The sequence below is a fragment of the Hemicordylus capensis genome, chromosome 4 (assembly GCF_027244095.1).
Source record: "Hemicordylus capensis ecotype Gifberg chromosome 4, rHemCap1.1.pri, whole genome shotgun sequence".
Lineage (NCBI taxonomy): Eukaryota > Metazoa > Chordata > Lepidosauria > Squamata > Cordylidae > Hemicordylus > Hemicordylus capensis.
In genome coordinates this window covers 237,011,910-237,036,191 of record NC_069660.1, presented here as the reverse complement: position 1 = coordinate 237,036,191, position 24,282 = coordinate 237,011,910, and the positions used below count along the sequence as shown (strand labels likewise).

General features: G+C 40.3%; 1 protein-coding gene across 6 annotated transcripts in view; it reads left to right on the top strand.

Annotated features, from left to right (window-relative positions):
* The window catches only part of GNAL (G protein subunit alpha L), a 227,474-nt gene that overhangs the window by 151,502 nt on the left and 51,690 nt on the right, over positions 1-24,282 (top strand). For all 6 annotated transcript variants that reach the window (XM_053248741.1, XM_053248746.1, XM_053248742.1 and 3 more), the window contains exon 5: positions 5,911-6,008. In XM_053248741.1, coding sequence (XP_053104716.1) covers positions 5,911-6,008 — 98 coding nt within the window. The remainder of the gene's footprint in view (positions 1-5,910; positions 6,009-24,282) is intronic.

Genomic DNA, 24,282 nt, shown 5'->3' with positions numbered 1-24,282 from the left:
TGGTTTGTTTGGAGCCAACAAACCGGGATCTGAACTGAAATCACAGTTTGAAGCTGGTTTGCAAACCATCGTTTGTGCTAACTATAGTTAGCTATTATGTCTGAACTCACAGACTATTGTTAAACCAGTTAGGACCATTGCTGTGCCTCAAGGGCTGCTGTACCATGGAAACAGAAGCTGCTTTGTCTCATGAGGCTGCTGAACCATGGAGATGGGTATGGAATTATGAAACTGCATCTTGAGTAGAAGGGAAACAAAAGAAGACAAGCAGCTCTAACCATACTTCACCTGTTGTTTAATGTCTGAATCCTGACAATGTGTTAATCTTTAGTATGCTACAATTTCTGGTCTTTGGAATACTTCTCATTCCTCCTAAGCTTTTACTATCCTTTTGGACAATAATTTCATTAGGCATTATACTGGTCATTTTTTAACAGAATGCATAATAGATAACATCTCAAATATTATACAACATATACATTTTCTAAATGTGAAGAATATATGGATTTGGCCTAAAGTTTTGACCATGAAGTCCAGTCACTCAAAATTACCTTGTTTTTGGTGGTACTGTAGTAGAATTGGACTTGACCATTTGAAGATCACGGCTAGCCTACCTAGCCGGCCTACCTAGAAATTCTATTGAAATAAAAATGAACTTCCTAAATGAGACTATGCACTATGCTCTCCTCGATCAAGATGTTGTTCAGTAGACAAATTGACTAAAATTGCCCTGACATTGCTACCCCCTGCAAACCCAAAGTCACTGTCCCTTGCGGGAAGGGCACTTAGGGGCTGGGAAGTTGCCATTGAGTTATAGGAGAAGAAGGAAAAGGGAATGCACGACAAATAGAAAACATAAGATGAAAAATACTGTGCAAAAATGAAAATTCAAAGATCAGATTACTGATAGGAATGGCAACACTACTGATACTTAAAAAATGGCCAAGGCTCTTATAAATAAAGGAGGCAAAATGTATGTATCCACATGACTAGTTCAAAATGCTGTATTGTACCATGAACATATCAATCAAAAATCTAGAAACCTAGACAAATTACCATAGGTATAACACTTAATTCTACACCTGCACAAAGTTAAACGTTTAGACACCAATAGAGGACAGTAAACTATATCCAAAATAGGTATACATATGAACAATAGCACAATTGTACTACAGATGGTGTCTGTAAGTCCATATGAAATAAAGTGGATATTCCAACGTTGATGGAAATTTCAATTGTGCAATGGTGAGTAGATATAGTTATTAATGTCTGAACACACACAGGAGAAATAAAGCTTCTTGCAAAGCTAAGTTTGGAGTCCTGAGTCCTGTGAAAAAACCTGCAAGGAGGAGTAAAAACTTCTTCCAAGGCTGAATCTTGTGAGAAGGTCCTCAAAATTGGATCCTTATAGAAAAATCTCTAATGGGCTAACCCGGGAATCTCCAGCCCATTTCGGGTAGTCCTTCATCAGAGCCCAATTATTATGCAAGAAGCTTTATTTCTCCTTCCGTACACCTTACAGAATTATATATATTATATATATAGGTAATTATGGCAGTGTAACTGAATATTTTTTTGTAAGATCATCAGGTTTGTAAGAAGTTAAGCAAACACCACAGCACTTTGCAAACTTTTGTAACTTTTAACAATGCTTTGTTTTGATTTATTCTGTGATAAACATAATCAAATATGTCAGTAGCATGCAGAAATGTAGCCACTTCTGAAAAGCCTTTAAATAGCAGCTGCTATTATATTCTTTAGGGTGGGGTGAACAGAAGGTAGGTCAGGATATGCTGGTAGAACTCTAGGTTATTTGCAGTAGATTGGCAAGAGTTTCTTACTTCCAACTATTGAACAAGTAAAATTATCTTTCTATCTATCTATTTATTTATTTTTAAAAAACCACCTTCTGCCATGGCTAGTGTTAAGCTAACTGCTTATATCTCAGGGCATCTGTGTTCTTCACTATTAAAACAGGAATATTACCTGTGCCGCTCTGTTGTCCAGTTAGTTTTGTGTTGGAATCTGTGATTGGTAGCAACTTGGGGCCAAACTAGACTTGATGCTAATCATATTATTTATGTGTGTGTTAGCCTATTTTCCAAAGGTGAAAAGGCTTATGAGATCACCATTCCTGTGTGTGTGTGTGTGTGTGTGTGTGTGTGTGTGCGCGCGCGCGTGCCTCTAATTACTTTTGCTTTTACAGTCCAATACAAACCACATCACATAGAAAGTGATGCCAATGGGGGTATTTTTTTGCTGATCTGTTATCTTGTTTCAAGATGGCAGCCACTCAGAAGTATAGGCAGCACCCCTTTGTAACCCATGTGCTGACAGTCAGATACAAAACCAATTCCCAATGCATGGGAGGACATCATAGGTAAGTGGGAAGTGGGCTATTCTATTTATTCTAAATTCAATTTGATTTTCTGTTTATTGTGAATAGCAGGCATGGAGGTTCCTGGTCCAGTTCACATCTTTGCCCTTGCTGCAGTCTTGATACAAATATCCCTGATCCAGTCTCATGGCTGCTATTTATTTATTTTATTTTTTTTAAGCAGGGCATTTGTCCTTATATGCAGCCTTCCCATTGTATGGCTCATGGGATGCAGTAAGTAATTGTCTCCACCCCGAGTTGTCATTTTGCATCTGACCCTATCCCCTGTCCATTTTGCACCTGGCTCCAATTGGTGGAGCTTGTCATTCTAGGAGGTTTTTTGTTTTGTTTTTTAAAACAAAGTAGGTAGATAACTGCAAGTCTGCACTGTGCCCGCTGTGCTTAGGGATTACAAACTTTGTGGTGTTTTGTTTAATTAAGATTACTTCCCTCTACTACAAGGTGACATTTGGATTGATAAAGTTATCTTGTAACTTTCCTTAGGTCATTATGTCCATTCAATGTTTTCATCAGCTATGTACCATTAAATAGTAAATTCTCCGTCAAGCAGCTTATTCGCATGAAATCTCATTTGAAATTAGGAATATTTTTGCAATGCAGTCATCCCTTGCCAACCACGGTTTTACCAACCACAGTTTTGAGTATATGTGAATGGGAAATTGTGACAGGTCTTGCCAACCACAACCTGAGTATCTGCGGTTGGTGAGGGGTTTTTTGGTGATGGGGGGTCAGCTATTTTGTGGGGTTCAGAGGTCTGCTCATTCCTCTTGGTGACCCTTGCTGAACTTGCCATCCCTTGCCAATTTAAACTCCCTGTCAGTGATGGGGGGGTTTCGAAAAATTTCCAGAGGTTCGACTGCTTATTCTTCTTGATGGCTTTTGGCGAAATTACAGAATTCTTTATTTTTTAGCAATTTTTTTGTATCTTTTCTTTTATATTTAGGTCTTTTTGCGGTTGCGGCTCCCCTAACCCCCTGTTTCCCATAGACTTTAATGCCTCGCCAACTACAAATTTGCCAACAGCGAGGTTTTGCCAAAACGGAATCCTAGTGGTAGGCGAGGGATGACAGTACATGCTGGCTTAAGCTCTGTAACATAATTTTCTATTCAAACTGTCAAACAGCTTACTTCATAGTAGACCTATTAATATATCTGGGACTATTTGCAAGAATCGGTTTGACATTTATGGCAGAATTCTCTGTGTTGTAATATTGTCTTTGGGGAGAGGGAAGAATAGCTTCTGAATATCCACACTGATTTTCTATAGGTTTTTATATAACACTTTACAAGATTCATGAAAATATGCTATTTGACTGGTGATTTGTCCATGAGCATTTACTGTGTCATGTTCTTGCTGAGTAAATAAAACTTTGAATGGCCACATTGGTCAAAGGATAATCCACTTTATAGAAGAATTTTATCAATCTAAATTTAATCCTGTAGCAGAAGAATAAAGTAATGTTCATTTTGCAGAGTTTTGAAAGAAAGGAAGAGAGAAAGCCTGCATGCAGAGGTTGCAGTCCCTGAAGCATTCACAAGCAGTATTCTTTAAAGGCTTTCCCGATGTGTTTACATTTCAGCATGCTATCTGATCATTTACCAAGGGACTAGTTATTAGACATGTTTGATTATGTTCAACACCGAATAAATTAAAGCAACAAAGAGTTGCTAAAAGGGGTGCAATTTCTCATAGTCCAGTGTCAGAGAATGTACCAGCAAACAGATACACATGCATATCCAAAGTTCCTACTTCAGTCAGAATTCTGCCTGTGTGAAATGCCTTTATTAATAGAAGTCTTCAACCATTCTGAATTCTATGCAAGTTATATTCTGCTCCTTTGAAGGGAATGTTTTAGTTAAGTTAAATTAAAAACAAAAACAAAAAAAACCCACCATCCACATGTTAGCTTTCTAGCAATTTGATTCTTCATTACAGTTTTGTGTTTTGTCACTTGCAAAACCTGATTGCATGCATCCTTTCAAGATGTTTTAATTAATACAAAAACAACTCTAGAAACATCTGTCTGCACTGTATCGTTTTATTTTCTTATATGGTGATGTAAGTAGTCAAAGTAATTTTAGAGCTAAAGGTAATGAAATTCTTGAGCCTTGATCTAATGAGTAATATGTGAAAAGAAAATTCCTTAATTAAAAAAAAAACCATTTTCTTTTCTTTTCCAAGAACCTGTTAACTTTAAAGTAGCAACCCACCTTCTCCTAGGACCTATGTATGACTCAAGGTGAAGTTACATTTTAAATGGGAAGTGTGATAGACAGCACCTATAATTACAGCAATTTTTTATCTGGCTGTTTGAACTGTCAAGCTAGTCACTGAGTGCATAAAGTACTAAAAACTGTACAGGCGGCTTATACATACATTAAATTAATCTTTCACAGCAACTTGCTTCTCTATTTAAAGTTGAAATATCAAATTCAGAAACATTTTTAAAGCATTTGTAGAGATGGGAAGAAGAACCAATATATTGTTTCATATTTAGTTATAAACACAACCAGGTTTATGCATGATTGTTTAGGCAATGTTCTTTTTGATTGTTTTTCAGTATTTTATTGTATTGTAAGCTACCTTGAGCTTTACATGCAGACTGGCAGAATATAAATGTGCTTAAATAAACACTTGCATATGTCTGCTAGTATGAATTTGTGAACTATTGATCACAGATTTGCTCCTGTGAATGGAACTTTTTAAACAGGTGAATATCAACACTGTATATTGGATACAGTGCCCATCAATAAAGATGAGCTTGTCTCTTAATAAGTCACACATCATCTACTTCTTTGAGTCTTTGGAATAATGCATACCATATTTTCCAAATATTGTATCACTATGTGATTGATCCTGCTTTTTTTAAACTCAAGAAGAGTTTCTTTTCTGAAAGTGCCTCTACATGATAATCAAATCCCTGTACATAACCCCTCATAGAGAAGAATGGTTTTCAAGTCTGTATTCTCTCTTAAAAGTTGTCTTTTGTTGTGGGACATTTGATGACTTCCCTCTAATCCATTTGAGCTTGGAACCCTGTCTTAAATGAACAGATTAAATTATTTCTGCATCCTCCAATGTAACTAAAACAAGCCAAAGGGATAAAAACCATATCTGATGATTAAATTTAAATTAATGTGTTTTTTTTAAGTGAGCATGATTTGAAACAAGTCTTAATTGTTTTAGCAAAGTGAACCGCTGTCTGTTTTCTACAGTAAACATTTGCCTAGGATTTGCTAGAGCTATAGAACTGTAGATTCCAAGAAATAACAGAGATCGTTCTAAATGAGATCTCTCTTTATGTATGACAGGATGCTAAAACAACATATGGTAATAAAACAATAGGTTTGTACACTGTCCTGAAAGTGTAAGACATGTGTCATTTGTTAATGACACAAGCTCCCAAAGTACTGGATATGGCTTTCTAGTAAATGTTCTGTAAAATCTGGATTTTTTTTAAAAAAACAGCATTTCATCAAAATTAATACATAATTACATTTCCAATTTTCAGGAATTCTTTGAACATGCAAAAAAGCTCTGGGACGACGAAGGAGTAAAGGCCTGCTTCGAGAGATCAAATGAATACCAGTTGATTGATTGTGCACAATAGTAAGTGCTACTTACAGAAAAATGTACTTGTACAAGTCTGAAAATGGCATTCTAAATGTATACCAGTGCAAACTTTTTTTTGTTTGAGGAGGGCATGGTTTTCAGAGCCGGGGGGTGGGGGCGGACTTCTCTGTACCTGTTTTATCTGTCAAACAGCACACTACTTTCTGTTTCTAAAAAAGGGCAGTTAAACTCTGGCCATTCCTACCACCCCTTACACACTTGCTTCTCCTGCTCTTTTTCACCCAGACCATTGAGTGTATAATCCACCCAAGTGCAGCTTTGCCACAGTAGTAACCCCAAACCCCTCCCCCATTCTTCTTGCAGTCTAAAAGCTACAGGGGACTTTTTAAAGCACTTTTATAGCCTGGAGACTTCAAGAGCCTTTTCCTTTTTCTTTTCAGGAGATGGTATGCAATCTTTAGGCTATAAAGATACTGTATACCACCTTGAGCTCCACCATGGAAGAAAGGTGGGATGTAAATGAGCTGCTTCATATGAATGCTGCCCAGCAAATGCAATAAGGCTGGGGACAAGTGAAGAGCGAACCCACCCTGGCATCACCAGCAGACATCCCAATGCACTCTTGGGGTCTCCCTTAATTGTGTGGGGAGACATTCGTCTTAATCACCCCCATACATGCTCCAAAACTCTGTTTAAACAGAGGTTTGGAGCACAGGTAGAGAGACATTTCAGATTAACTCACACCCTCATGTGATTAAGGGATGCCCTGAGTGTGTCTGGTTGTCCTCTAATGACATTAGGGTGGATGCACTCTTCGTGCATCCCCAGTTTTATCACATGTGCTGGGCAGCATTGATCTGAACTAGCCTAGTTTAATAAGCAAATTAGCTGTTAGCCTCTGCCATTCTCTCTTGTCTTTCCTTCTTTCCACCTGAACAATTTAAATTGAGCTGTCAAAGCATCGTGGTAATCTAGAGGCTTAGATAACTTCCTTTTTTCTGTTAGAACACATCCTGTTATCAAAGTAACCAGTCCAGGCTCAGGAATTTAGGGAGGGGAAAGTGGACATTATGTACAGGTGGAAGAACCCTGCTTTTTCTTTGGGTGAAAGATTTTTAAAGCTACATAGCCCTCTCCTAGTAATCTAGAACCATTTAGTGCCTTATTCAGCTGGCATTCAGTCTGATAAATGCCTTCACTTCTCATCCAGAAGTTGAACTTCCTCGGGGGTGTAGCTATAATTGAGCAGATGGGTTCAAAGAATCCAGGCCCCTGACTCCTGAGGGCCCCCCAGCTCCAGCTCTCCGTATTTTCTTCATTATCTCCCTTACTCTGAGGGGCTGCCAGAGACAGGAGCGAACACAGGCCCCCTCTCCCCTAGCTACACCTCTGAAGTTCCTTTTGTTGTCTTACAGTTATAGATAGGTTTTAGCAGTATGGATAAGTTTTAACATGCTCATGTGACCTTCCACAGGGGTAAGTAGGGGGTGTGTGTATGGTGGGGAGGGGGGACAGAGGGAGTGCGAGAGAATTTTAAAGCTTCAAACAGATATATATGAATCACAAAAGAAATCAATTTTGACTAGCAGATTTCCTGCCACCACCACTTGTTTCACCCTGAGAATCGAGGTCTGGTGAAAAGCACCAGTTTAAGTGAGCATCTGGCTATGATTAGGTAGACAGTGTCATGGCAAAGATTCTTTGGGAGGAATTTTCTGTAAATCAACAACACAGGATATGTGTTTTGTTCAGTTACTAAAGGCTTACAGGGAAGCTAAACTAAAACATATAGGAATATACAGAGCAAGCAAAACCCAAATGCTACAGTCTTGCTAACAGTAGTTATGATGCATCTTCACTTCACTGTCTCTTGCTGGGAATTACATCCAGAGGCGTATCTAGGGAAAATAGCGCCTAGGGCAAGCACTGAAATTGTGCCCCCTGTCCAAACATCTGACACCCATCTTTCAGATAAGTTTACCATAATATCAGCTGAAAAATACAAGTCAAGCTTGTTAATCTTTTAATATTTCAAAAACTATTTAGTAGTGGACGTAGCCAGACCAAAAAATGCTGGAAAACTACAAATTTCAGTATGCTGGGGCTCATGAAATACCCAAATACTATGTGGAGGTGTACTTGAAAAACTAAACAGAACTGCCTGTCTAATTCTCTACTATGCATTGTAGCATCACTATTACATAAGTTTTTAAAATAAATAGAGAATTTTACTTTTCCCAGATACTCTGAAAATAATTAAAGTATATGCAGAGTAAACTGTGTCACTGTGTGGAATATATTCTAGTATTTTTTTATTTTATTTTATTTTATTTTATTTATTTATTTTTACATTTATATCCCACTCTTCCTCCAAGGAGCCCAGAGTGGTGTACTACATACTTGAGTTTCTTCTCACAACAACTCTGTGAAGTAGGTTAGGCTGAGAGAAAAGTGACTGGCCCAGAGTCACCCAGCTAGTTTCATGGATGAATGGGGATTTGAACTCGGGTCTCCCCGGACCTAGTCCAGCACTGAGAGAAAGAGAGCAAGAAACTTCCAGTTAGCCTTAATACTAAGGATTTAACACTGATTCAAAGACAAACTCACCATTAATAGCCATATTATTAAGACATCACATTTAACTTACTTATCACAAGAAGCAAAATAAGAGCAAATAAATACAATCCTAGCTCATAAGCTTCAGCTCACTATTCACAAGCCCTGATTCTCTGTACATAGTGCCAATCTGAACATGTGTACAGTGACTTATATTTAAAAAAATTTTAAAAAAATTCTTTACCTGTAGCCCCTTTGGCGGGCTTCCTAAAGGCCATGGGGGGGTCTGCAAAGGTTACCCCTCCCCCCACTGGCCTCTAGGGCCTCACAGGGACCGTTTGAGCATGTGCGGTGGCCATTTAAAAAAAATATTTTTTAAAAAAATGGCTGCTGAAAACAAAATGGCTGCTGTGCATGCTCAAATGCCCTCTGCAAGGCCTGGCATGGCCTAGGGCCTCAAAGAGGCCATGTGAGCATGCGTGGTGGCCATTTTGTTTTTGGCGGCCATTTTAAAATCTTTTTTTAATTTTTAAAAATGGCGCCCCCTTCAAGTGGCGCCCGGGGCATGTGCCCTGCCTGCCCCACCCTAGATATGCCCCTGATTACATCCAATAACTAATATCCTTGTAGCATGTTAAGGGCTCCTCTCAGATATGGCCGACACATATTTAGGGCTCCTCTCAGATATGGCCGAGACCATGTTTAGGATTGGTCTGGACAGTCCAAGAACAGGAGGCCTGTCCAGGATGTAGGAAAACTGTTGTCCTAGATGCCCAGGATTTTGAATTTGCTTTAGCAAATTTTATCTATTTTTGTGGTGTTTCTCTCCAGGCATTGTGGAGATGCCTGGAGAGACATGGTGCCAATGTTTAGAGGCCCCATATTCTTACCCTTTCTCTGGCAACAGTGTTGCCATCTTGATAGGTTGACTCTCTGTATATCTCAATAACCCCTTCTTCTTTCTGGATCATCTCTAAAGTTGGTGAGGATGGTATTGGCTCTCTGGCTTTGGCTGTGAAATATATGGACAGAGAGAGCCTCCTTTTCTCTAATGGCATTGTTTGGATCCCATTTCTCTCTAGAATACTCATTACCTGATGCAGCACCTGCAGTTTTGTGAAGGCCCTTCCAACAGGAAGTATCTCCTCTGTAGAGGAGCAGCAAGAAATGCAAGGAGCATCATACCTTAAAACAGAGCAGTCCTTTATTGTTAACAACATGAAATACTGCAGAAGCTTCATGCCCAGCTGCTGCTCCCAGAACCACATAAGCTCCTAACCCTTTCCAGTGCAAAGAATGCTATAGGGAGAGATGCATAAAACAGCTGCCAATCTCCACCGTTGAGCACCCTTTCCAGTACTAGTTTAAAATTTGCATGCTCCCCTTCTCGTCAATGTGGCAACCCTACTGACACCTCTCTGAAGGCTTTGCCTCCTCAGAAATAATTGGCAGAAACCCCTCAGCAGACTAGCTGCCAAAAGCAACCTTTTAACCCTGTTTCTACCCACCCCACCCCACCCCCGCATCTCACAGTTCTGTTTGTTGGAACAGGCTCCTCTTTTGGCAGCCCTTCAAGCCACTCTGCCAGCTGTTAGATCCTTTTATTGCAGCTCAATAATGATAGTCACAACAATTTTTGACATCACAACTGACACTTCCCATAAAACCAGCGCTATTAAAAAGGAGCCAGGTGCATTTTTAAAAATTCTTTAAAATTTTGATTTGACTTCAGAAATGTGAAGCATAATCCAGCCAAGATTAATAACTTTTGGCTACAATCCTTTGCACATTTACCTGGGAGCTCACCCCACTGAATACAGAAGGTGGCATTCTGAGCAGCACTTGCACAGTGGGTTGAGTACAAGCCATTTTCCCTGTCCCCTTCTCCTTCCTTCACCCCCCAATACCCCCCAAAGGCCATTCCTGAGGGTGAAGAAGCCTTTGGCAACTGCACAGAATGCAGCATGTTTAGTTCCAGGGGGTGCACGAATGCCCACAAACTGGACAGAGGCTTAGTCTGCATGCAAGCTCCACATGTGGAAGGTTCCTGCCCCCACAGCCACCAGTGCCACATCCAGCACAGTTGCCAAGGGTCCCTTGACCCTTGGAAATAGCTTTTGGGGGGCTGCAGGGAAGAGAGGGTGGGGGGATGGCTTGCACAGCTCTCACAATGCTGCCCAATGGAATCTACTTCTGAGTAAAATTGTACAGGATTGGGCTGCACATGTCCTGTTTACTTTGAGGGACAAGAATGATGCATATGCTTGAATATCCCAAACTGTAATCAGTTGCACGTGCTTAAATTTGACTGGACTGTACCCATGTTCAGCAATTGTCATTTACACCTCTTTCTCTTTGTAATTGTAGATTTTATTCTACAGGCACCAGAGATTTTGCCGCAGCATGTGTGTGCTTTATTATTATTATTATTATTATTATTATTATTATTATTATTATTATTATTAAAGTATCAGTATATATATTTTATACCTATTTTCTTCTACATCTACACACACACACTTATTCAATAATACAGTTGATTTAAGAGGAAACAGTTGAAATAAGAATGAAGCTCTGCATATGTACTTGGTTCAAGTTTTTCCTTTCAGTTCATCTGAATTTTGATTAAGATTCATGTTAGTATATAAAAGAGTTATGATAAATGGGGGGAAAAACCTGTGACCCATCAGGATATTTCACTTAACTGTGTGTGCGCCAGGTATATCTGGCAAAAAGTTGACATATTTTTCCTTTTAACTAAAACAATAATGTCATTAGCTTATGCTGAACATTGGAAAAAGAATTTCATACCAGGAAGAAAGAATTTTTAAATATACATATGGTGCTAATGCACAGTCCACAAAACCAGTTCAGTACATCATGTTTTGTCTGTTTTATGGGAAGCTTTGAGAGGTGTGTTTGTGTATGGTTTTTTGTTGTTGTTAAAATATTGCGTATTATAGCACTAGCTTGTGATACATTTTGAGTATATGAAGATAGATGAAGTTTTCTACAACTCCAGAATAGTTTTGTATCTATGGAAGATCCTCATTCATTTTAAGCCACCGTCTTCTGAGTTTGTTTTTTTAAGGTGGTAAATGTTCTGTGATGCATGATACAATATGTACATCATATCGTTTTGTTCAACAAAAGTTCACAAATACATTTACATAGAGAAATAAAAATAAAGGAATACATAACCTGTCCCCAAAGGGCTCACAATCTAAAAAAGAAACATAAGAGAGACACCAGCAACAGCCACTGGAGGAATGCTGTGCTAGGGATAGATGGTCCAGTTGCTCTCCCCCGGCTAAATAAAGAGAATCACTACTTTGAAAGGTGCCTCTTTGCTCAGTTAGCAGGGGATGTACTTTTTATCATTATCATCATCATCATCATGGATTGTACCCTAAGCTTATTCTGTTTGCAGAAGAAGCTTCATTTGTGCAAGGGAGAGTGGCAACTTTTATCATCTCCTCTACCTTTTGCAATCCCCTGTTCCCCTTAAATCTCAGAAGCACATTTGAAGAGAATCTTCACTTCACTTTTAGAATTCAATCCCTTAATCTTACTGCCATAAGATTTATCTGGAGGATTTCAGTTTTATTTCTGCATCCCTGAAGTAACAAAACATAGTTATGTTATGAGTGATTTTAAATATGGTCTAGCTTGCATGACTGTCTCCCAAGTCCTGGTTTTAGGACATTTTATTTCCAAGTTATAAAGTAAGAATCTATTTAATATTTTATCCTTTCTTATTCGCAAACATAACAATCTATTTCTACATGCATCTATTAATTTTGCAGTTATTAAAAGAATGAAAAGATGTATAGAAATTTGAAATTGCTGGTATTGATTGATGAATGTGAACAAAATATCTACTGATTATAAACTTTTATGTGAAGACCTATTAAAAAGAATAGTGGGCATTATTCAGCCAAAATAAGCATTTTTAGATCCTGAAGCACATGCTTTGGGTGTATCACACCCACTTTATCTCCCCCATTTTTTACATTCACAGTAACTTAAAACACAGCAAAAAGTAACATGTATTCTAGAAAAAGCACAAAGTAAAGATAGATGAGTGCCAGCTAAATTAGGCCATTTGCATCCCCATAAACAGCTTATTTCCTTACAATCTCATTCTTCCTCAGGTCAAAATCATTAATAGTATCATCTCTCTGCTACAGAACAATAGACAAACTCGGGTTTTTAGAAGCGAGATGATCCTTGGTCTGACTTCCTCAGTTTGCAGGCTAGAGTAGTAGTTCTCAAACTGTGGGACAGATCTTATGGTGGGATCCACAGAGTTTTCGTCTTTTTCTTTAATCTCTGATAGGTGCTATTCAGTCTCTTGCAACAGGACCTATAGGTAGCAGTCATTTGCTTGCTCTGTGTCCCATCCAGCTAAGGATATGCATGAGGAAACCTATAAGTAAAGTTGTTGAGAAAATCTGAACTTGTGCAGATCATAGAAATAATAATAATGTCCTGCCCTGGATAAATTTTAACAGCAGCAATGTTTCTAAAAACTTTTAACTCTGATTTAACATTTTCAATACTTTTAACATGATTGTGCTCCCATTAAAACTGCAAGCATTATTCATATCACTAGTTTACTTAGTGATATGGAATTTAGTTTCTGTGTGTTTTGTGTGGCCGTTCATTATCCAAAGAAACGAAACTTTTCATCATTATCCAAAGAAAGGAAACTTTTCATCATTCAGTTCCTATAAAATTAGATGTGGAACCAGGACAAGCTGCAGCTATTTTTAGGTTCATCAGTGTTGCAGAAGAGAAAACTGGCCGATTATCACGTGTGACTGTATCACAGGGAGTATCCCAGCACTATGCTATAAACAAAGATCATCAGTATTCGAGAAAAGCTTTATGGCATGCAAAGAGCACAACTGAAATGCTGCTTGACCAATAACTCGTAGATTTTGTTGGTTTCGTATTGTTAGATTAACAAAAATGTCTCATACTTACATTAATAAAATATAATAGGTTATATGCATTTTTACTTGTTTGAAAGGTTTTCAGATCATTCTTCTTGAAAAAGTGTGATTTGTAAAACATTAAACATGAAGTTAAATTGGATTACTTATCACATGCCTCCATCTTCTGTGACACAAGTGACATGAACACAGAGCTGAGACATTTGGATAATAAACAGCTTCAGTTAAATTAGAACACGTAAGTGAATCAGGAAATTGCCTAAACAAGGAATTGTGGGGGTAGCGGGTGTGGGGAAGATACAACCAGGAATACTGAGAGGGATGACGAGAGAAATATTTAAACTTTAAACCAGAGAACATGAGTCATAAAGAGCAATCATGCATGTTTTAAATACCACATATTCCCCCTCCCCCCCAAAAAAATGATGTTTCTCTTTTAGAAGACTTACTTGAAAAGCTTTTGCAGAGCTTCCTTTTTTATGAAGAGATTACAAGGAAAGAGGGATATCACATATTCTGAAGATATGCTCTGGAAATGAAGGGTTAATGTGTTAAAAAGACAAATTTGAGAAAGAGCAGCTAACATGTTTGTAACAGCAAGAATGTAAGCTAGATCCCTGAGAACTTCCATGAAAACTAATTGAAGATAACAATTAAAATACAGAGTATATCCTAACCAGTGTAAGAGATCTGTTCTAGTTTGTGAACTGCCTTGTGAACTTTTATTTTTAAAAACAGGATATAAATGTTTTAAGAAATATTTTTTCTCTGACATCTCTTATTGAAGAATCATGAAATAAGTCATGTGATTATATAAAATGTCATACTTTGTTGATTGTCAATATTTTCCCCAGAATCTCTCAGAATTCAGAATTCTCCACTATTGCACATTGAATTTTTTTGTAGTTTTATATAGCCTCTGTGCATAAATTAAATGCCATTGATAAAGCAGAAACCTTTACAAAGGTTTACTTCAAATGTACACACATCAAGCTATATGACAAATTATACAGCTAGTATGTATGACATATCATACAACTAGCTTCAAATCTCCTTAAATATACTCCCAAAGTGTCAGAAGATAGTAATCATCATATTTTGGGTAGTACCTCCTCTTGGCTATAAGCAGGATCAAGATGCTAGAATATCAAGAAGAGGGGCTACCCATCTGAGACCTGACCTGTCTAGCTAACAGCTAACAGAATTTTGTTGGTGCTCATATTTGAGTTAAAAAAAAAAAAACACAGATTTTTATTTTAAATGACCAGTAGTGGGTTTTCAAAATCTATTATCTTGCCTTTTCCTTTGTTCCAAGGGGATTGAGATTTTTTTTCTTCTTCAAGAAATAATAGCTGCAGAATGTTCTGCAGGGCAACATTGCTCTTCTTCTCCCCAACCCAACTTTGTCCTGAGCAAAGTAAGTTCCTGGGCAAGTTCAAACAAACACTACCCTGTATATGATACCAGGGACATGCTGAGATCACGCCCACCTTGGCATCACAGGAGAATGTCCCAGTGCGGTCTTGAGACATCCCTTAATCACATTCATCTGAATTGGCCCTCTGTGCACTCCAAAACCCAGAGGGTTGGGGATGCACCAAGAACATGTTTGCCTAATATCCCAGGAAGATGTTCCAATGTACTTTGGTTCGCCTGTTCATTGCATGAGGAGGCATTTATCTGAATCACTCAGTTTGTGGAGCACGTGGAGCAGAGCAATTCAGATGAACAAGCCCTCATGTAATTACAGAATGCCCTCTTTATTTGCAGGGGATTTCATATTCTCCTGAAACTATGAGTATGGAAACTGCCAAGAAAGAAACCTTATCCCTAAGGGAATCCAGGAGGTAGGTTCCTTAAGCTTAAATAGGGCCAAAAAAGAAGAAATAAGAGGGCCCAAAAAAGGCGTGTCGGTCCGAGCCAAACCAGCCCTGGTCTTAATGGAACCAGTACAGAACCGGTCTGGCAGTTTGAAGCAGGGGGGGTACTTTTGAAGAAGAATCCATTGAGGATTCCCCTTTACAAGCATAGGGGACGACTCTACTTCCATTTAAAAAAAAAAATCCTAATGGCAGCGAGAGGGTATCAAGGTGGCAGCAGTGCATCTTCTCCAACCTCAGACCGGGCCCAGCGCGGTCCAGTTCCACCTTCCATACATGCACAGAGGCTATTTGCATCATCACGCAAATGGCCTCCACGCATGCAGAACTGGGCCGTGTTGGAGTGCTGGACCCGGTCCAGAGGTCGGAGGAGCCGCACCACCTCCAACAAGGGGCCCTCTCGCCTCCCCTATTGGGAGTTTTTCTTAAAGCGGGTAGGATTCCCCTCTTTACAAGCATGCTCCCTCGAGCCGAATTGAACTGGTTCCAAACCCTCAGACCAAACTGGGGGCCAGTTCAACTCAAATTCTAATTGAACCGCCGGAATCAGTTCTGTGCACACCTGTACCAAGGTAGCCTTCTTCCTTCATGCCCCCGCCAATGGAAAACAAGCCAGTCACCATTCACACTCACACTCCCCCTTGACAGCTGGAAAAGGCATATTGGTGAGTTATGAGTCATAAGTTCCAAAGTGGCTTTCTTCTTTCCCTCTATGGCAAGGAACTATTTAGGCTTCATTTTCTTTTCCTGTTCTCCCTGAGCAGGGTAAGAGCAGGCTGAAAAGGCCACTGGGTGTCTCAGTCTCCGTGGCAGTAGACACAAAAATGGTACCTAGCACACAGATGCTACCTTGATGACAGCTAGGACCCAGAGATTCAGCAGGGGCAGTTATCAAGTTACCCTAAGTAATTTCCCATGATAGCCCCATAAGTCTCACTTTCCTCTTCTCACCTCACCCCCAGAGTTCCCTCTTAAGACTTGTGCATGTGCACGAGCTCACATTTTTTTTATGTCTGCTTAGTTTTAGATTCCGTTCATGTTGAATCAGAGAGGTCCCACTCTGAATGCACATGCTCACACACTGCCTTGATACTGTTGCCCAGAACAAAACTCGTTCTGCACACAGATGAAAAAAATTAGAGAGAGCACTGCCGCCACAGCAGTGCTACCGGCATTGTGGTTGCTGGTGACAGTGCTTTGCCCTTAGTACCTCACAATGGCAGTGTAGGCAATTAGAGAAGGAATGCAGCTCTCATATTATCCTCCAGAGTCAAAGCATGACAAGAGGCAAATAATAGCACTGAAGCCCAGCCTTTGAGATGCAAGTGAGGGATGGCACCTCCTAGCCTCCCTCTTCTCTCCTGAGCAAGCTCCCAGTGTAACCCCTCTGAGAGGCAAGCAAGCACCATTACTGCTCAGGAGCTGAGGAATATGTTGGAAACAGAACTAACAAGCTCAGAGGCATGACTTGGGCCCAAGGCAGATGTACCTACCTAAAGCAGTTAGCCTGGTGTAGATCTGCAGTCATGTCTAGATTTCAAAAGTACATAGAACCTGGAGCTCCTGGTTATTCCTCTTTCCAGGTGAGCATCTGGTAGGGCAGAGTATTGATTGGCTGGTACTTGTAGAAATCGCAAGGCCACACTCTCCACAGATCTTAAAGATAAAACAGATTGACTTTTTTTTTAAGGTGCCAAAGGAGAATTTAAATGACTAAGCATGCTGGGCAGCTGATAAAGGGATTTAAGAAAACTAACAGCCTGCCCAGAGTGGGGAGCAAAATCCATGCTAGAACCAGAGATGGGTGTCAGATGTTGAAGGTGGGTGAAACTGCAGCAGGCAAAACACAGACCAGCTTCTGAAAGGAGGTATATATGCCTGCTACATGATTCACATGCAAAGCTTTCCCTCATTGTTTAAGGGTTTCTCCACCCTCTCTCCAAGTTTTATTAATTGACTCTTTATATGGTTAGACTGCAGAGAGCATCTTGACAAGTTTGGATAGCATCCCAGCCCACCCGCCTGCGTACACACACATGCACTCTCTTGCTTTCACATGCTTAGGGAACTCCTAGACTTTAGCTCAAAGACAGAAAACATGTCCTCTGAGGATTTCCAAACGTGTGGGAGAAGCTTTATGTCCACGTTTTCTCAGACATGTCATTAGAGATGGTATGGTTTTGGTTCCAGAAGTATATTTATTACTTAATTATATTTTTTCTTACATTTGTAATTGGGTCAATTTGTATTTTGGATATTTTCAATTAAGCTATTTTTCTTTCATGTTATTAATCATCCCATATGTGCTATATTCATTTTTTTTCTTTAGTTACTTAAATAAATAGATTATGTGCATGTTTAAACCTAATCAATTGATTCTTCATAGAATCTGTGCGTAGCTGGTATCTCTGAAATTGTAAACTATTTAATGATGCTTTTAACTAAAAAACAAAACAAAATAGCTAGTAGATGAGGATCTGGAGATAAATGGTGTCATGGTTGGAATATTTCAGTTAAGGTCATGTTTATATTATAGTTTTCAGTGTGTTCTGTCTATTTTGGTGAAATAAGCAACATTACAAACTGTACCATTTGTGTTCTCAGCACTGAAGAATCAGTCTCTCACTAAAAAGCTTTAAAATGTGTCTTACGAGAACTGTCTCAACAGTTCTCATATGCCAGCGGCTTATGCTTCAGAGAGAGAATATTAAACAGAAGCTCAGATAAAAGCCAGTTGGAAACTTCCCTTTCTCTGGCCCCAACTGACTTAGTTTTTGTGTTCATTGTGCTTTATTAATGATTCTACCCAGAAGTGACAGATGAAATTTGAACTGAGGATAGAACAAACTGAGACCCATACATGTAAACACAAAGTTGGAGTCAAATGTTTATTTCAAAATGTTACTTAGTATTCATTATATTTTATTTTATTTGAATAAGAAAAGTTAAATATTATCAAATATTAACAGCACCATCTCCATTTATTCTCTTCACTGACATAATACAGTCCTATCCTCTACTGCACCAATAAGTCTCCATTGGTCATTGGTTTGTAAATATTTTAATTTATCTTATTTATTGTGAAGATTTAAACAAAATAATCCCCAAGGCAGCTTTTCAACAAATATCAATACAAAACATCCCAGCAGCCCTTTAGTCCTCTGGCCAACAACAGAGGCCTTTCACTTCTCCACCTCCTAGCCGTTGGAGCAGAGTTTCAGGCAGGGAAGGAAGCACACTCACTGCAGCTGCTGTTTCTCTGACTGGTAGTTTGGGCCAGGCAGATCTTCCGCTTGCCATGGCACTCTTCCTGGAAGGCAGGATGTGCAATCTCCCAGTGGCCCCCTGGCAAATGGAGCAGCGGAGTTCTTTCAGGAAGGGAAGGGGGGAGCAAGGAGCAAGACCTTGAAAGTATGAATTTGGTGATTCTCTTTATTTAGCAGGAGGAGAGTAACTGGCCCTATTCACCCCCAGCACAGTACCTCCAATGATTGTTGCTGGTGTCTATCTTATGTTTCTTTTAGATTGTGAGCCCTTTGGGGACAGGGATCCATCTTATTTATTTATTATTTCTCTGTGTAAACCGCCCTGAGCCATTTTTTGAAGGGCGGTATAGAAATTGAATGAATGAATGAATAGGGGAAGGAATGAAGAGAGCAGTAAAACACCTAAGGGGAGAAATTAGGAGAGGGGAAAATAAAAGAATCAGGAGAGAGAAAAGGGAAGAGGATCAGAGGAGAGATTACTTCAGTAAGCACACACACACCCTTATAGTGAATGTCTATTCACACTGGTGGCGCAGTGGTAAAACTGCCGCCCTGTAACCAGAAGGTTACAAGTTCGATCCTGACCAGGGGCTCAAGGTTGACTCAGCCTTCCATCCTTCCGAGGTCAGTAAAATGAGTACCCAGAATGTTGGGGGCAATATGCTAAATCATTGTAAACCGCTTAGAGAGCTCCGGCTATAGAGCGGTATATAAATGTAAGTGCTATTGCTATTGTGGAATGTCACTTTGCAAGGGAGGTGGGGGAAAGTGAGAAGATCCAGCCCAAGTTAAATGTGTGCTCAACTGTATCCCATTGAAATCAGTGGGGCTTGGGAGGCTGAACCATTTCCAAAGAATCTTAATAGTTTCCAAAGTGCTTCACTTCCAACTTCCCCATAGAACTGGGATCATGACTGGCTTGCAGCTTTTGTTGCCAAAATACCATGTGGTCATGGCCTTAATGCTTCACAGCTGAATAGGTGAATAACATTCCTGTAATTTTCCAAATCACTGTGATTAGCAAGCAGGGAGAATTCTTGCACTTTCTCTTTAAATAAAACAAAACAAACCCTTACATCCCTGTGGAAAACACTGAAATAATCTGTTATTTATTTATTTATTTATTGCATTTTAAAATTTTATTGGTTTTTACAATATCTTAACAATCCAATTACATTTAATTAAGTAAATGTTGACTTCCCGCTTAACCAATCTGCACGGTTCGTATTGGCTATACAAATCTACCATTGCTATAATAATTCAAAAACACATATACTCCACATTGCAAATTCGATTTTACCCTACCCAACCTGCTGTTGTTACTAAATTTCAAACCCTGCTGAAAGGTCCATATTGGAAAAATAGTTCTTTAAATAAGAATAATCTGTAATTTATTAATTATATTGTTCTATATTATATTCCCTCAAATATCCTTATACACAATTTTTATATAGCCACCAGAACTATGTTTATAATTGTTATGGTGAAAATTGGGGTGCAGATCAGCATATGTAAAGTCTGTTCCTTGGATTTCATCCCAATCTAGCATTACACCAAGAAAAGAGTATTCAGTTGCACACCTTTACTATTCCCTCCAAATTGGTGCATGGTTGCCCAATGGAGCACTGCTTTTGACTATATCATAGCAGTTAGAGGTGTGCATGAATCAGATTCTGTGATTTGATATGAGCTCAGATCGAATCACAGAATTGTCGAATTGATTCGGCCAAGCTGACTGTCTCAACAAATCATCCTCGAATCACTCAAATTGATTCAGGTGATTCAAGCTCCATTTTGAGGTCCGTTTTTCCAGGAAGAGCTGGAAAAGCAGGCCTCAAAATGGCATCCTTTTGGGGAGAGAGCTAGTGTACCAATTGGGGTCGGTGGATAGCTTAGCACATTAGCCTACCTCAGAGGACTAGTCTGCTGGGTAGACCAAAATATCATTGCTCCAAACCCTCTCTCCCCATTTCCTCATAGCACTAAACTTGGTGATGTTGCAGCAGAGTAAGTAAGTGAAAGAAAATGCACTGGAGCTAGGAAAGCATCATAGTGACCAGCAGAGGAGCTGCTGTCACTGTTGCTGGATGCAAGCTCCATGGTGGCATACCCAGATATTCAGAGGTTACGGAGAAGAGGATGGTGCCTAGGCCATGAGACCTCATGGTGCCTTGCCGCCCTACTCACTAGTCTCATGGCCATGAGGCCAGTAAGTGGGGTGACGAGAGAACTTGGGGTGGGAGCAGTGAGGGGATGGGGCCAGCACAGGGTGAGCAGGTGGCTGGTTGCTGTTGCCTCAGGTGCCCAACTCATCAAACTGGATCAGTATGTGCTTAACCAGTAGTTGGTTGTACATTTGCTCTATGAGAACCCACAGTGTCAAACTCACTAAATTGAGCTTCAGTCTTCCCACCTTATTGTTGATAAGTAGCTGAAGGACCTTTTTTAATCCTCCAGGGGTTGATCCATAGTTGTTCCCCATTAAGTATTTTGTTTGCTTCTTTTAAAAATTTTTTTTTCCAGATGGTGTTACGGTTTTTATTCCATTGAATATAAACATCCTGAAAACCAATTGGCGAAGGATGCCATATCAGTAAAATAATTACTGCTATTTCACTCAGGAGAGGATAAATAATTGAGAAATTTTTTCACAAAAGCATAAGATTGCTGTGCTCTGGAATTATATAAGATTTTAGTTCTCCTGGCCTTAGCAATCTAGTGTTATAGTGCAATTGACTTTTAACAGTGACTGCTAAGGTTAGAAAGTAAGTAGGGATAAAGCTGCTCATCTTGCTCCTATCTTGACAAGTATAGTGCAGAAATCGGGGCATTTTACCTCTTCCTTTCTATGTCATATGGGAATATTAGGGGACAGAATTGAGATTGGGCATACATCTCCTGACCCTAATTTCATATATACCCTATTCCAGAATACCGTGAAGTGTTCGGGCTGTATGCTTCCTTTGCTACACAAGCACTTCATAAGTCAGAATGTTAGCACTATAAGCTGTTAGAGGCTCAATTAGGCAATCCCCCCGCCACCGCCACACATACACACAGACACTTTTCCTGTTGTTTTTTAAATTTCTCAACTACCCTCAGTAATCCGTGTGTCACCTAGAGGGTAATGAATGAGCATGAGCAGCCTCGTCAGGCCATGGGGAAGGAGGAGCTTTCTTTCTGCGTACCTGAGAATTTCCCTAAGTGTGCTGAAACAAGGGGCTTCCCTGTGGAAGACAAGGCACTTGTCTTATTTCAAGAGCTGGATATGTTTATGGAGATCTCCTGGTCCTTCTGTATATGGGAGGAGAGCTGGTCTTGTGGTAGCAAGCATGAATTGATTGATTGATTGATTGATTGATTGATTGATTGATTGATTTGGAAATATTTATACTCTGGCTCGGGGTGGCTCACAGCATTTATAAAATAGTTACAATGTAAAATCAAATTAATAGAATTAACCAAATTAAGTTAAAAAATCCAAGATGAAACCACAATCAGAATTACAGTTTGGGTTTCAGATTAAAAGTTATTTTAAAAGCTAAAAACTGATGTATAGAAACTAAATAACCTACCAGATATAAGCTACAGGTGAAACATTTAAAAGCCTTTTTTAAAAGATGTGTTTTTAGTTGTTTTTTAAAAACACCGAGGAAGGAAGCATGGTGACGCTCTTAGGGGAGAGAGTTCCCGAGCCAAGGGGCCACAACTGAAAAGGTGCTGTCTCTGGTCCCCACCAACCAGATCTCTTAGTGGCGAGGCCATGAGCAGGGCCTGAGATGATGAGCGGAAGGCCCTGGCAGGTTCATATGGGCAATTGTGTTCCAACAGGTTTGCCCCAAGCTGTGTAGAGCTTTAAAGGTCAAGACCAGCACCTTGCATCTAGCCCAGAAGCTGACCGGTAACCAGTGAAGCTGCCTCAGGATGTGTGTGTTACTCGTGAAGTGAATTTAACCCATGAGCATCCTTGTGGCAGCATTCTGGACCAGCTGGAACTTCTGCATTGCCTTCAAGGGCAACCCCATGTAGAGTGCATTACAGCAGTCCAGTCTGGATGTTACCAAAGCATGAGTGACTGAGGTCAAGTCTGACTCCTCCAAGTAGGCTCACAGCTGGCGTACCACCAGCACCTGGTAAAAGGTACTCTGCACACCGCCGCCACCTCCAAGGACAGTGTTGGGTCCAGAAACACCCCCAAGCTGCGGACTTCATGTTTTAGAGGGAGTTTGACCCTGTCCAAGACCAGATTTACCTCATTACTCAGATAATCAGTTTCACCAAAGCAGTTCCGTCTTACCTGGATTAAGTTGCGGCTTGTTTGTCCCCATCCAGTCCAGAACAGCCTCCAAGCCCCAGTGCAGAGCATCCACTGCCTCCCTGCTGTCTGTGGATTTAAAAGATAGGTAGAGCTGGGTTTCCTCAACATATTGATGGCACTGCAGCCCACACCTATGGATGACCTCTTCCAGAGGTCTCACGTAGACGTTAAACAACACAGGGGACAGAATAGATCCCTGTGGCACCCCAAAGGCCAAGGAATAGAGCAGACATCCCCCAGCACCACTTTCTGAGTATGACCCTCAAAGTAGAAGCAGAGCCACCACATAACTGTGCCCCCAAGTCCCAACCTGAGAGACATCCCAGAAGGATATCAGGGTCAATAGTATCGAAAGCAGCTGAAAGGTCCAGGAGAATCAACAGAGTCACACTCCCTTTGTCTGTCTCCCAGTGTAGGTCATCCACCAGGACGACCAAGACAGTTTTAGTCCCATATGCAGGTCGGAAGCCAGAGTGGAAAAGATCTAAGTAATCAGATTTCTTTTAGGGCAGCCTGGAGCTGAGACGCCAGCACACTCTCCAACACCTTGCCCAAGAAGGGGAGATTCGAAACTGGTTGAAAGTTATTCAGGTCATCTGGGTCCAATGAGGGCTTTTTACGAGGGGCCTAATGACTGCCTCCTTCAGCTGAGGGGCACCACCTCTTGCTTTAGAGAGGCATTCACCACCCCCACCACCCATGGACGCAATCCCTCCCTAAAAGCCTTCACCAACCATGAAGGGCAAGGGTCAGGCACGCACATAGTAGGCCTCAGCTTTCCACACACTTGTTGTCCACCTCCTCAGACAACACAATCTGAAAACCATATAACAAGACCAGACGGTGCATTGGCAGCATCCAGTTCTGGTGCTGCAAAAACCTTAGCATCCAAGTCAGAATGGATACAAGGGATTTTATCCACAAAATATAACGCTAATTGGTCACAGCAGGCTACCAAGGGGTCTGTTTGATGGTCTTTGGGGCCCTCACCTAGCAGGCCCCAAACCACTCGAAAAAGCTCCACTGGATTACCTTAAGCAGATGCGATGGTGGCAGAAAAGTAGAATTTCTTTGCCGCCATCAACACCATAGAGTAGGCCCTAATATGGGCTCTAGCTTGTGCTTGGTCACATTCATTGTGAGTTTTCTGCCGGCGCTCAAGCTGTCTACCAGCCTGCTTCATTGTCCGCAACTCACCTGTATACCAGGGAGTCACTTGGACTCAGCAGGTCGGGAGAGGACGCCTTAGTTTAGTTTAGTTAAAAATACTGTCAATGACCAGACAATATTAGCAGTAGATTTCAAAGAAATCATCTAAGACTTTAAGGAAGC